We start from the raw sequence: 15022 nt of genomic DNA, 5'->3' as shown, positions 1-15022 counted from the left end.
TGACGACCAGAATTGCACACAGTACTCCAGTTGTGGCCTCACCAAAGTTCTATACAACTCCAACATGACCTCCCTGCTTTTGTAATCTATGCCTCAATTGATAAAGGCAACTGTCCCATATGCTTTTTTCACCACCCTATTAACCTGCCCTTCTGCCTTCACAGATCTACGCACAAACACATCAAGGTCCCATTGTTCCTCGGAACTTCCTGGTGTCAGGTCATTCATTGAATACCTCCTTGTCAACTTGCTTTCCAAAGTGTATCACCTCACACTTTTCAGGGTTAAATTCCATCTGCCACTTTTCTGCCCATTTGACCATCCCATCTGTATCTCCTGTTACCCAAGACACTCAACCTTACTGTTAACCACCCAGCCAATCTTTCTGTCACCGGAAACTTCCTGATCTTACCCCCGACATAGTCATCTATGTTGTTTATATAAATGACAAATAAGAGGGGAACCAGCACAGATCCCTGAGATACGCCACTGGTCACTGCGTTCCAGTTACTAAAGCAGCCATCTGTCATCACCCTCTGTCTCCTACAGCTAAGCCAATTTTGAATCCACCTTATCAAATTACCCTGTATTCCATTTGCATTTGCCTTCTTTATAAATCTCCCATGTGGGACCTTGTCAAAGGCTTTGCTGAAATCCATGTAACTACATCAAGTACACTACCCTCATCTACACACCTGGTAATATGTTCAAAATATTCAATCAAATTTGTTAGGCATATTCTCCCTCTGACAAATCCAGGCTGCCTATCCCTGATCAAACCTTGCCTCTCCAAGTAAAGCTAGATTCTCTCCTTCATTCATAGAAACATACATGGAAAATAGAAGCAAAAGGTGGCCATTCGGCCTTTTGAGCCCGCTTCGCCTTTTGTTATGATCATGGCCTGATCAAGTTCAATTCCCTGATCCTGCCTTCCCCCCATATCCCTTGATCCCTTCAGGATTTTCTCCAATAGTTTCCCTACCACTGACTGTAGTTCCCTGGCTTATGTCTACAACCTTTCTTAAATAGTGGAACCACATTAGCTGTTCTCCAGTACTCTGGCACCTCCCCTGTGGCCAGAGAGGAATTAAAAATTTGGGTCAGAGCCCCTGCAATCTCCTCCCTCACCTCCCACTGCATCCTGGGACACAATTCATCTGGACCTGGAGATTTGTCCAATTTTAATCCTGCCTACACCTGCAATACCTTATCACTCCCTATTCCAATCTGCTCAAGAACCTCATAGTCTCTCTCCCTGAGTTCAATATCTACCTCCTCATTCTCTTGGGTGAAGAGAGATGTGAAGTATCTGTTCAACAGCCTACCAATGACCACTGGTCCCACCCATAGATTCCCCCTTTGGTCTCTAATGGGCCCTACTCCTCCCCTGGTTATCTTGGGATTTATTAGCCAGAGCTTTCTCATATCCCTTCTTTGCTCCACCAATTGTTTTCTTAAACTCCATTCTGCACTTTATGTACTCCATCAATGTCTTCGCTGATTTGCACCCCTTGTACTTGCTAAAAGCCCTTCTTTTCCTTCTCATTGTATCCTGAATATCTCTGGTCATCCAAGGTCCTCTCGGCTCCTTCCTATTACCCTAGAGGGAACATGGTAGGCCTGTACTTCCTCCATTTCCTTTTTGAACACCCACCACTGCTCTTCTGTAGATTTCCCCACAAGTAACCCTTTCCAGTCTACCCTGGCCAGATCCTGCCTTATTTTACTAAAATCCACTCTCCCCCGATCCAAATTTTTTTTTAGCAACTTTTCTATTTCTTTGTCCAATACAAACTTAAATTGTACCATATTGTGATCGCTATCACTGAAATGCTCCCCGACGCATCAACCATCTGTCCAGCTCCATTTGTGCATATACGTGTGTGCATTGCATACCGGTGTGTCTGCTCCCTGTGTATGTGTGACTGTATATGTATATATTCCCTCTGTGTATATGTCTATATTGTATATGCGTATGTTCACTCTCCCTCTGTGTATATCGTATATGTGTATGTTTAATCTCCCTTGGTTGTATTGTATATGTGTTTGTCCCCTCCCTCTGTGTTGGGGTATTTGGTCCCCAGGCGGCGCTCCCGCTCTCTTGGTGTTGGGAAAGCTCGGGCGGGGTTTCATCTGGTCTTTAACTTGTGCAAGTTTTTTTAGTTTCCATCTAACTGGCTGCTCAGTGTTACAAAGATCCCTGGGTGGACAGCTGCACCCTTAGGTGTCTGAGCAGCATTCGGAGCCACAGCAATGGGGACACACAGCCTGGGAGCCGGGCAAATCGCTCTGCTCGCTGCCCTCTGCCTCACCGCCGTCCGGGGTAAGTGACCGGGATTCCTTTGGGGATAAACGAAGGTATTCCCGGGGTTGGTGTTGAAAGAGCCGGCGACAGGCAAAGGGATCGCTGGGGAGTGGGGTGAGTGTTTCAGATCCCTGCAAGGCAGGTGAAGGGTAAATGTCAGGTATTCGTCCCTAGCGCTGGGTAAGGAATGAGAGGGAATTTCTGGATATGGCAGTGTCCTAGGGGACAGATAAGCTATTCCCAGTTTGACTCACTGCCATACCTAGGACCAGTGTCATGAGCAGCTGGAGCGATATAACCCCATTAAAATAGGCAGTCGTGTTTAAAATTTGCTTTACCTCTGAGAGAGATTGTTACAAAGGCTGCCAGCCACTATTAATATCAATAGAAACGTGCATATTTTCAAATTAAACTAAATAAGCCAGACGCTATAGTTACTCCGACATAATGGCTCCAGGACACAATTTTGAAATTTGCACAGGACAAAAAAGGAAGAATGTGACAGGCTTGAAGCAGACAGAGAGGCTGGTGGATTGGACAAATCATGGATCAACTGTTCAACACAAGTTAACAATAAGAGGTCTCACAGCACCAAGTTAAAGTCCAATACATTTATTTGATATGGCAAGCCGTTGGAGAGCTGCTCCTTCATCAGGGGGCAGCACGGTAGCACAGTGGTTAGCACTGTTGCTTCACGGCGCCAGGGTCCCAGGTTCGATTCCTGGCTTGGGTCACTGTCTGTGCGGAGTCTGCACGCTCTCCCTTTGTCTGTAGGGGTCTCCTCCGGGTGCTCCGGTTTCCTCCCACAAGTGCCGAAAGAGGTGCTGTTAGGTAATTTGGACATTCTGAATTCTCCCTCCGTGTACCTAAACAGGCGCCGGAATGTGGCGACTAGGGGCTTTTCACAGTTACTTCATTGCAGTGTTAAAGTAAGCCTACTTGTGACAATAATGATTATTATTATTAAAGGTGAAGTGGAGGCAGATTCACATTCACAGTTAACAAAGCATCTGAGGGAGCCCTGTAGAGGCATAGACTATAAAAGCCAGGAAATCACGCTTACCCTGGTATAAAACACGAGTTTGGCCTCAGCCCGAGAATTGTGTTCAATTCTGGGCACCACAATTTGGGAAGAATGTGAAAGCATTGGAGAGGGTGCAGCAGAGATTTAACCAGAGTGGTTCTAGGGATGCGGCATGATGGTTACACGGTAGACTTGAAGAAGCCATTCTTCGAGCAGGAGAGTAGGGGGGGTGTTTAAAATCATGAAAGGTTTAAATAGAGAGTCAATAACTTGAGGCACAGAATTAAGAGGATTGGGGTCACTGTCTGCGCAGAGTCTGCATGTCCTCCCTGTGTTTGAGTGGGATTCCTCCGGGAGCTCCGGTTTCCTCCTGCAAGTCCTGAAATACATGCTTGTGAGGTGAAATGGACATTCTGAATTCTCCCTCTGTGTACCCGAACAGGCGCCGGAGTGTGGCAACTAGGGGATTTTCACAGTAACTTCATTGCGGTGTTATTGTAAGCCTACTTCTGAAACTGATGAAGATTATAATTATTGACCTCCCCATGGGGCTCATTGAGTAGGAGTTCCCAAGGTAACGGGTGGAGGCCCGTCCAGCTGGGACTCGGTATTGAGCCCTTTAAATACCATTCCACACCCGGACTGGGAGTTCCTGCTAGTCCCGGACTGGGACACTAGTGTTGTAAGCCATGGGTGGGGTTTTACTTCTGAGTTACAATACATTTGGTTTAACCTTTCTCTTTGTGTCTTCTGGATTACTACAGTTACAAAAGTGGAATTTGTAACATATGTGGAATTGCATTTCATAGAATAGAATCCATAGAATCCCTACAATGCAGTAGGAGGCCATTCGGTTCATCGGGTCAGCACCAACCCTCTGAAAGAACAGCCTACCTAGGCCCACTCCCCCTCCCTATTCCCATAACCCCACCTAACTTGTGAATCTCTGGAAACTATGGAGCAATTTAGCATAATCAATCCACCTAACCTTGCACATCTTTGGACTGTGGCAGGAAACTGGAGCACCCAGAGGAAACCCACGCAGACACAGGGAAAATGTGCAAACTCCACACAGACAGTTACCCAAGGCTGGAATTGAACCCGAGTCCCTGGCGCTGTGGGGCAACAGTGTTAACCACTGTGCCACCCCTATTGTAGCACAAAAGTATGTGGAGAATATTGGAACCTAATATAAGGTATAAGTTGGCAATCAGAGTGATGAAGTGGTGACCAGAACATTGATAACAAGAGTGAAACTCTGTTGCCTGTGTCCTACCACTAAGCCTCATTTACCCTCTCATGTCCTAACTGACCCGCATGAGACCCTGGGCCCTTAATGCTTTAGACTTAAGATGATCATCCTTTTATGACCGCACACCTTCCCTATAACTTCATCCAGCTTCCCCGTGTCTGCGTGGGTTTCCTCCGGGTGCTCCGGTTTTTCCCCACAAGTCCCGAAAGACATGCTTGTTACGTGAATTGGACATTCTGAATTCTCTCTCAGTGTACTGAATTCTCTCTCAGGCGCCGGAGTGTGGTGATGAGGGGATTTTCACAGTAACTTCATTGCAGTGTTAATGTAAGCCTATTTGTGACAGTGATAAAGATTATTATTTTTTTAAATGCCGGAACTCCATCCCTAACAGCACTGTGACTGTACCTACACCACAAGGACTGCAGCGGTTCAGGAAAGCTGCTCTCCACCACCTTCTCAAGGTCAAGTAGGGATGGGCAATAAATGCTGGGCTTGCCGCGACACTACCATCCAATGAATGAATGCATTTCAAAAAGTACCTTTGGAATTTCTGTTACGTTAAAGTTGATAATTAAAGGCTTGTTCCTGGTGTGGGAATGATGCAAAATTGACAGAACAACAGGCCACAATTAAACTTTAAACTCACACCCTGCTATCAGTTATTGGTAATAATTGTTGCTGTGTACATATTTGTGGTTTCGTGGGTGTCAACTGTCAGTGCATTCTGTATCTCTGACACATGATGGTGAAAGATTGAAATATCAGTAATCGTGACCTCATCAATGCAGATCCATTGGTATCTGCTTGTGTTGACAGGTAGAAATGAATTTCTGCTTTTACCACAGACCCCAGCACTGTGTGGAAACGTGTCTGGGCGTATTGCATAATTCACCAACTCAGTTGAATTTTAACAATACTCTCACCATTAACCATTGAAACCCAGCAGCTGTGGCAGGAGCTTTTCAACTATTCAATGTGCTGAATTTCATAGAATTCCAACATGCAGAAGGAAGCCATTCAGACCATCGAGTCTGTACTGACCCTCTGAAGAGCACCCTACTAGACCCACTCCCCCGTCCTATCCCCATAACTCACCTAAATGTTATGTTCTTGTGCTTAGCCGGATGGAATTAGTGCACTAGAGAACATCTAGTTCATGACTAGTTGAATGTTTATTGATTAACAATAACGTGGGTCAGATAACAATATGAAAACTATTAAAACGCTATCTATTAAATGACTATTGTAAAATTATCCAAGAGATATTACAAATGCATATATCCACTACAACAACTATCTTCAGACTCCACGAGGTTGCAGTGCCACATGGTTGTTTTTTACTGCCACCTGCTGGTTGGAGGTCATATCCGTCACTATTTACATAACCGCTTATGCATATCATCACACTAACCCTCACATCTTTGGACACTAAGAGGCTGCGAGTGTCATGACGCGGAAGTAGGGCAAAGGTTGACGGGATTGGCTCCTGTGATGAGAGGGATGACCTGATTGAAATACACAAGATTCTGAAGGAGTTTGACAGGATGGACACTGATAGGTTGTTTCCCCCTGGCTGGGGAGCTAGAACATGGGAGGCACAGTCTCAGAATAGGGGGCTGATTATTTAGGACTGAGATGAGGAGAAATATCTTCAATCAAAGGTTTGTGAATCTCTGGAATTCACTACCCCAGAGAGTTGTGGATTCTCCATTGTTGAATTGAAGGTGCAGATAGCAGATATTTGATTTCTCCGAGAATTCAGGAGAAGAGCAGGAAAGTGGAATTAAGGCCTATGATTAAGCCTGATCATGTTGAAAACATTTTTTTATTCTTTCATGGGACGTGGGTGTCGCAGGCTGTGCCAGCATTTATTGCCCATCCCTAATTAAGAGTCAACCACATTGCTGTGGGTCCGGAGTCACATGACAGCAGATTTCCTTCCCGAAACGACATTAGTGAACCAAATGGGATTTTAATGACAATCGACAATGATTTAATTGTCAGACTTTTAATTCCAGATTTTTATTGAATTCCAATTTCACCATCTGCGGTGGCAGGATTTGGACCTGGATCCATAGTGAATTACTCTGGGCCTCTGGTTTACGAATCCAGTGACAATACTACTATGTCCCCCATAATGGAACAGGCTGAATGAGATGCAGTCCACACCTGCCCCTATTTCTTATATTCTTCTGTTTTTAGCAAACACTTTCACTTCTAGAATTCTAATCTTTGTCAGCTTGCCCACAGCTTGTGGTTTGTCTGGTTCTCTCACTTGTTATTTATGGACCCCGTGACAGAGGACAGAAAGGACTGGGAGGCTGTTCTGCCTGTACGCTTCATGTCGTACAGCCCGACATGGAAGGATTTGCTGATATGTCAGCCTGCAATAGCATGATCGAGCCACCTTCCTCCTCCTTCAGGCTGCTGATCACAGAGCTCACTCCATGTATCTTTAGGAAGAATCAATCCAAGCACACTTCAGCTTGCTCCATAGAATGGTCCCTGGTCAGGGAAATTATCCTGTGGGACTCCGAGTTACATAGTGACCGCTCCTGGCTCTTCACCTCGTAGAGACCCTCCTTGACATTGGTTCACATCGTCTGCAGGAAGTACACATTTGGAATATTTTTCTGGAGCCGGGACATTTCCTTTTTTTTAAATAAATTTAAAATACCCAATTCGTTTTTAATCCAATTAAGGGGTAATTTAGGGTGGCCACTCCACCTACCCTGCACATCCTTTTGGGTTGTGGGGGTGAGACTCACGCAGACACAGGGAGAATGTGCAAACTCCACACGGACAGTGACCCGGGGCTGGGATCGAACCCGGGGCCTTGGTGCTATGAGGCAGCAGTGCTAACCTCTGCGCCACAGTGCCGCTCTGGACATTTCCTTCTGTCTCTTTTGCCTCCTGAACATCTTCACTGCTGGAGAATGTGATGAAGAACCTCAATGATGAAGAATCACATGTTGTTTGCTTTGGTCGCTTCCTGCCGGTGCCTCAGTGTTTTCAGTCTCATCATTCACCAACCTTTGCAGTCCTTTTGAGTTCCTTGATTCTGGGATCAGCAATTTCATAATCAGCTTCTGAGACTCCCTGCCGACCTTCTGGTTTTCCTGTAAGTGACAGTTGGCCAATAGAAGGTGGTGATCAGTGAAGAACACTCAAGTTTGGTGGATCTGATTGTGAACACTCGGGGCACAAACAGGAATAATAATAACTTTTATTGTCACAAGTCGGCTTACATTAACACTGCAATTAAGTTACTGTGAAAATTCCCTAGTCAGGTACACTGAGGGAGATTTCAGAATGTCCAAATTACCTAACAGCGCATCTTTCGGGATTTGTAGAAGGAAACCGGAACACCCGGAAGAAACCCACGGGGAGAACGTGCAGACTCTGCACAGACAGTGGCCCAAGCGGGGAATCGAACCTGGGACCCTGGAGCTGTGAAGCAACTGTGTTTTCCAGAGTGGGGGCTTGCCTTATCGCCAGCACCTTCTCCTCTACCGGGTGAAGTCGGTCCCAATCCACACAATACCCCAAGTATGTAACTTCCTTGGCGTAGAAAATGCACTTTCCCCTCTTGAAGCAGACGCCCGTCTCGGAAAAACGGCAAAGGACTTCTCCCAGGTTTCTCACGTGCTCCCTTTCATGGCTCTGGTGACCAGCCTGTCGTTCAAGTAGACCACCACACAGGGTAGGTCTCTCAGAATTGTCTCCGTAATGCGCTGAAAAATTGCGCAAGCCGAATACACTCCAAACAGCAGCCTCATGTATTCGTAGAGGTTCCTATGGTATTAATGGTTACCTAACACCTGGAATTGGCATCCAGCTCCAACTGGAGATGGTGTTGGTTCATGTTGAACTTTGAAAGGAATGACCCCTAGCTAACTTTGTGTATCGGTCTTCTATCTATGCCATTGGGTACCTGTCCAGGTGGGAGGACCTTAGAACATAGAACATAGAAAAATACAGCACAGAACAGGCCCTTCGGCCCATGATGTTGTGCCGAACATTTGTCCTTGATTAATTATAGATTATCATAGAATTTACAGTGCAGAAGGAGGCCATTCAGCCATCGAGTCTGCACCGGTCCCTGGAAAGAGCACCCCACCCAAGGACAACACCTCCACCCAACACTAAGGGCAATTTTGGACACTAAGGGCAATTTATCATGGCCAATCCACCTAACCTGCACATCTTTGGACTGTGGGAGGAAACCGGAGCACCCGGAGGAAACCCACGCACACACGGGGAGGATGTGCAGACTCCGCACAGACAGTGACCCAAGCCGGAATCGAACCTGGGACCCTGGAGCTGTGAAGCAGTTGTGCTATCCACAATGCTACCGTGCTGCCCTTCAGAACAAATTAATCGACACTATATCATTCTACCGTAATCCGTGTACCTATCCAATAGCTGCTTGAAGGTCCCTAATGTTTCCGACTCAACTACTTCCACAGGCAGTGCATTCCATGCCCCCACTACTCTCTGGGTAAAGAACCTACCTCTGACATCCCCCTATATCTTCCACCATTCACCTTAAATTTATGTCCCCTTGTAATGGTTTGTTCCACCTGGGGAAAAAGTCTCTGACTGTCTATCTATTCCCCTGATCATCTTATAAACCTCTATCAAGTCGCCCCTCATCCTTCTCCGTTCTAATGAGAAAAGGCCTAGCATCCTCAACCTTTCCTCGTAAGACCTACTCTCCATTCCAGGCAACATCCTGGTAAATCTCCTTTGCACCTTTTCCAAAGCTTTCACATCCTTTCTAAAATGAGGCGACCAGAACTGTACACAGTACTCCAAATGTGGCCTTACCAAAGTTTTGTACAGCTGCATCATCACCTCACGGCTCTTAAATTCAATCCCTCTGTTAATGAACGCTAGCACACCATAGGCCTTCTTCACAGCTCTATCCACTTGAGTGGCAACTTTCAAAGATGTATGAACATAGACCCCAAGATCTCTCTGCTCCTCCACATTGCCAAGAACTCTACCGTTAATCCTGTATTCCGCATTCATATTTGTCCTTCCAAAATGGACAACCTCACACTTTTCAGGGTTAAACTCCATCTGCCACTTCTCAGCCCAGCTCTGCATCCTATCTATGTCTCTTTGCAGCTGACAACAGCCCTGCTCACTATCCATAACTCCACCAATCTTCGTATCGTCTGCAAATTTACTGACGCACCCTTCAACTCCCTCATCCAAGTCATTATTGAAAATCACAAACAGCAGAGGACCCAGAACTGACCCCTGCGGTACACCACTGGTAACTGGTCTCCAGGCTGAATATTTGCCATCCACCACCACTCTCTGACTTCTATCAGTTAGCCAGTTCGTTATCCAACTGGCCAAATTTCCCACTATCCCATGCCTCCTTACTTTCTGCATAAGCCTACAATGGGGAACCTTATCAAATGCCTTACTAAAATCCATGTATACTACATCCACTGCTTTACCTTCATCCACATGCTTGGTCACCTCCTCAATGAATTCAATAAGACTTATAAGGCAAGACCTACCCCTCACAAATCCGTGCTGACTATCCCTAATCAAGCAGTGTCTTTCCAGATGCTCAAAAATCCTATCCTTCAGTACCCTTTCCATTACTTTGCCTACCACTGAAGTAAGACTAACTGGCCTGTCATTCCAAGGGTTATCCCTAGTCCCTTTTTTGAACAGGGGCACGACATTCGCCACTCTCCAATCCCCTGGTACCACCCCTGTTGACAATGAGGATGAAAAGATCATTGCCAACGGCTCTGCAATTTCATCTCTTGCTTCCCACAGAATCCTTGGATATATCCCGTCAGGCCCGGGGGACTTGTCCATCCTCAAGTTTTTCAAAATGCCCAAAGCATCTTCCTTCCTAGCAAGTATTTCCTCGAGCTTACCAGTCTGTTTCACACTGTCCTCTCCAACAATATGGCCCCTCTCATTTGTAAATACAGAAGAAAAGTACTCGTTCAAGACCTCTCCTATCTCTTCAGACTCAATACACAATCTCCCGCTACTGTCCTTGATCGGACCTACCCTCGCTCGAGTCATTCTCATATTTCTCACATATGTGTAAAAGGCCTTGGAGTTTTCCTTGATCCTACCCGCCAAAGATTATTCATGCCCTCTCTTAGCTCTCCTAATCCCTTTCTTCAGTTCCCTCCTGGCTATCTTGTATCCCTGCAACGCCCTGTCTGAACCTTGTTTCCTCAGCCTTACATAAGTCTCCTTTTTCCTCTTAACAAGACAGTCAACCTCTCTTGTCAACCATGGTTCCCTCACTCGACCATCTCTTCCCTGCCTGACAGGGGCATACATATCAAGGACACGTAGTACCTGTTCCTTGAACAAGTTCCACATTTCACTTGTGTCAAAGAACAAAGAACAAAGAAATGTACAGCACAGGAACAGGCCCTTCGGCCCTCCAAGCCCGTGCCGACCATACTGCCCGACTAAACTACAATCTTCTACACAAAGATTCTACACAGGGACATCCCTGACTGCCTATGTTCCCAACTTATGCACTTCAATTCTTGTCTGACAACATCGTATTTACCCTTCCCCCAAATGTAAACCTTGCCCTGTTGCACTCACCTATCAGGCAGCAAGACCTGCATGATATTTAGCCTTGGGCTGACAAGCAGCATTTGCACCACACCAGTGCCAGGCAACAACCAGAGAGAATCTAATCATCGCCCTTTGATGTTCAGTGGCATTTCCATTGCTGAATCCCCCACTATCAACATCCTGCCTGTTACCATTGATCTGAAACTGAACTGGACTAGCCATATAAAAACTGTGGCTACAAGAGCATATCAGTGGCTAGGAATCCTGCAGAAAAAAACTCAATTCCGTTTTGATTTGATTTGATTTAATTTATTATTGTCACATGTATTAGTATACAGTGGAAAGTATTGTTTCTTGCATGCTGTACAAACAATGCGTACCATACATAGGGAAGGAAGGCGAGACTGCAGAATATAATGTTACAGTTAAAGCAAGGTGTAGAGAAAAGGTCAACTTAATACGAGGTAGGTCCATTCAAAAGTCTGATGGCAGCAGGGAAGAAGCTGTTCCTGAGTCGGTTGTTACTTGACCTCAAACATTGGTGTGGAGATGCCGGCGTTGGACTGGGGTGAGCACAGTACGAAGTCTTACAACACCAGGTTAAAGTCCAACAGGTTTGTTTCGATGTCACTAGCTTTCGGAGCGCTGCTCCTTCCTCAGGTGAATGCAGAGGTCTGTTCCAGAAACACATATATAGACAAATTCAAAGATGCCAAACAATGCTAGGAATGCGAGCATTAGCAGGTGATTAAATCTTTACAGATCCAGAGATGGGGTAACCCCAGGTTAAAGAGGTGTGAATTGTATCAAGCCAGGACAGTTGGTAGGATTTTGCAGGCCAGATGGTGGGGGATGAATGTAATGCGACATGAATCCCAGGTCCCGGTTGAGGCCGCACTCATGTGTGCGGAACTTGGCTATAAGTTTCTGCTCAGCGATTCTGCGTTGTCGCGGGTCCTGAAGGCCGCCTTGGAGAACGCTTACCCGGAGATCAGAGGCTGAATGCCCTTGACTGCTGAAGTGTTCCCCGACTGGAAGGGAACATTCCTGCCTTGTGATTGTTGCGCGATGTCCGTTCATTCATTGTCGCAGCGTCTGCATGGTCTCGCCAATGTACCACGCTTCGGGACATCCTTTCCTGCAGCGTATGAGGTAGACAACGTTGGCCGAGTCGCACGAGTATGTACCGCGTACCTGGTGGGTGGTGTTCTCACGTGTAATAGTGGTATCCATGTCAATGATCTGGCACGTCTTGCAGAGATTGCCATGACAGGGTTGTGTGGTGTCGTGGTCACTGTTCTGAAGACTGGGTAGTTTGCTGCAAACAATGGTTCGTTTGAGGTTGCGCGGTTGTTTGAAGGCAAGTAGTGGGGGTGTGGGGATGACCTTGGCAAGATGTTCATCGTCATCAATGACGTGTTGAAGGCTGTGAAGAAGATGACATAGTTTCTCCGCTCCGGGGAAGTACTGGACGACGAAGGGTATTCTGTCGGTTGTGTCCCATGTTTGTCTTCTGAGGAGGTCGGTCCGGTTTTTCGCTGTGGCGCATTGGAACTGTCGATCAATGAGTCGAGTGCCATATCCCGTTCGTACGAGGGCGTCTTTCAACGTCTGTAGATGTCTGTTACGCTCCTCCTCGTCTGAGCAGATCCTGTGTATACGGAGTGCTTGTCCATAGGGGATGGCTTCTTTAATGTGTTTAGGGTGGAAGCTGGAGAAGTGGAGCATCATGAGGTTATCCGTGGGTTTGCGGTAAAGCGACGTGCTGAGGTGACCGTCCTTGATGGAGACGAGTGTGTCCAAGAATGCAACTGATTTTGGAGAGTAGTCCATGGTGAGTCTGATGGTTGGATGGAACTTATTAATGTCATCGTGTAGTCGTTTCAGTGATTCTTCGCCGTGGGTCCAAAGGAAAAAAATGTCATCGATGTATCTGGTGTATAACATCGGTTGAAGGTCCTGTGCGGTGAGTAGGTCCTGTTCAAACTTGTGCATGAAGATGTTGGCGTATTGGGGTGCGAATTTGGTCCCCATGGCTGTTCCGTGCGTCTGGATGAAGAACTTGTTGTCGAAGGTGAAGACGTTGTGATCCAGAATGAAGCGGATGAGTTGCAGAATTGCGTCTGGAGATTGGCAGTTGTCGGTGTTGAGTACTGAGGCTGTTGCAGCAATGCCGTCGTCATGGGGATGCTGGTGTAGAGTGCCGAGACGTCCATTGTGACGAGGAATGTTCCTGGTTCAACTGGTCCATGGGTGCTGAGTTTCTGTAGGAAGTCCGTCGTGTCGCGACAGAAGCTGGGTGTACCTTGTACGATGGGTTTCAAGATGCCCTCGATGTAGCCAGAGAGGTTCTCACACAGGGTCCCATTGCCTGAAACGATAGGGCGGCCTGGTGTGTTGGCCTTATGTATTTTTGGGAGGCAGTAGAGATCTCCAATGCGGGGAGTACGTGGGATGAGAGCACGTAGGGTGCTCTGAAGATCTGGATCCAAGGTCTTGATCAGTCTGTTAAGTTGGCGGATGTGTTCCTTGGTCGGATCTAGAATTCTCTCCCTATACCTTTGACCAATCTACCTCGCTTTCTTCCTTTAAGATTCTCCTTAAAACCCCCCTCTTTGACCAAGTCTTTGGTCACCTAACCTAATATCTCCTTAAGTGGATCCTTCTGTTAACTTGTGCTTATTCAGGAAAGTAAGAAGTCTTACAACATCAGATTAAAGTCCATGGCAATCTCTGCAAGACGGGCCACATCTAGAATTCTTGAGATTGCTCCACAGACCCGACCAAGTAACACACCCGCCAACTCAACAGACTGATCAAGACCTTGGATTCAGACCTTCAGTGCACCCTCGTGCTCTCATCTGATCTCTACTGCCTCCCGAAAATACACAAGGCTAACACACCAGGCCGTCCTATCGTATCAGGCAATGGGACCCTGTGTGAGAACCTCTCTGGCTACATCGAGGGCATTTTGAAACCCATTGTACAAGGAACACCCAGCTTCTGTCGCGACACGACGGACTTCCTACAGAAACTCAGCACCCATGGACCAGTTGAACCAGGAACATTCCTTGTCACAATGGACGTCTCAGCACTCTACACTAGCATCCCCCATGACGACGGCATTGCTGCAACAGCCTCAGTACTCAACACCGACAACTGCCAATCTCCAACGCAATTCTGCAACTCATCCGCTTCATTCTGGATCACAACGTCTTCACCTTCGACAAAAGGTCTTCATCCAGACGCACGGAACAGCCATGGGGACCAAATTCGCACCCCAATATGCCAACATCTTCATGCACAAGTTTGAACAAGACCTACTCACTGCACAGGACCTTCAACCGACGTTATACACCAGACGTTATACACATTGATGACTTTTGTTTCCTTTGGACCCACGGCGAAGAATCACTGAGACGACGACACAACGACATCAATCAGTTCCATCCCACCATCAGACTCACCATGGACTACTCTCCAAAATCGGTTGCATTCTTGGACACACTCATCTCCATCAAGGACGGACACCTCAGCACTTCGCTTTATCACAAGCCCACGGATAACCTCACGATGCTCCACTTCTCCAGCTTCCACCCTAAACACATTAAAGAAGCCACCCCCTATGGACAAGCCCTCCGTATACACAGGATCTGCTCAGACGAGGAGCGTAACAGACATCTACAGACGTTGAAAGATGCCCTCGTACGAACGGGATATGGCACTCGACTCATCGAGCGACAGTTCCAACGCGCCACAGCAAAAAAACGCACCAACCTCCTCAGAAGACAAACACGGGACACAACCGACAGAGTACCCTTCGTCGTCCAGTACTTCTCCGGAGCGGAGAAACTACGAC

At 46.8% G+C, this 15022-nt stretch overlaps 1 protein-coding gene across 1 annotated transcript in view; it reads left to right on the top strand.

The window, feature by feature from the left end:
• Positions 1 to 2185: 2185 nt before the first annotated feature.
• Positions 2186 to 15022, top strand: part of LOC140398366 (integrin beta-3-like) — a 229271-nt gene continuing 216434 nt past the window's right edge. The window contains exon 1 of the mRNA XM_072486981.1: positions 2186 to 2323. Coding sequence (XP_072343082.1) covers positions 2254 to 2323 — 70 coding nt within the window. The 5' untranslated portion in view covers positions 2186 to 2253. The remainder of the gene's footprint in view (positions 2324 to 15022) is intronic.

Source organism: Scyliorhinus torazame, chromosome 21, assembly GCF_047496885.1.
Source record: "Scyliorhinus torazame isolate Kashiwa2021f chromosome 21, sScyTor2.1, whole genome shotgun sequence".
NCBI lineage: Eukaryota > Metazoa > Chordata > Chondrichthyes > Carcharhiniformes > Scyliorhinidae > Scyliorhinus > Scyliorhinus torazame.
The sequence above is the reverse complement of the archived record's forward strand: the minus strand, read 5'-3'. Positions and strand labels throughout refer to the sequence as shown.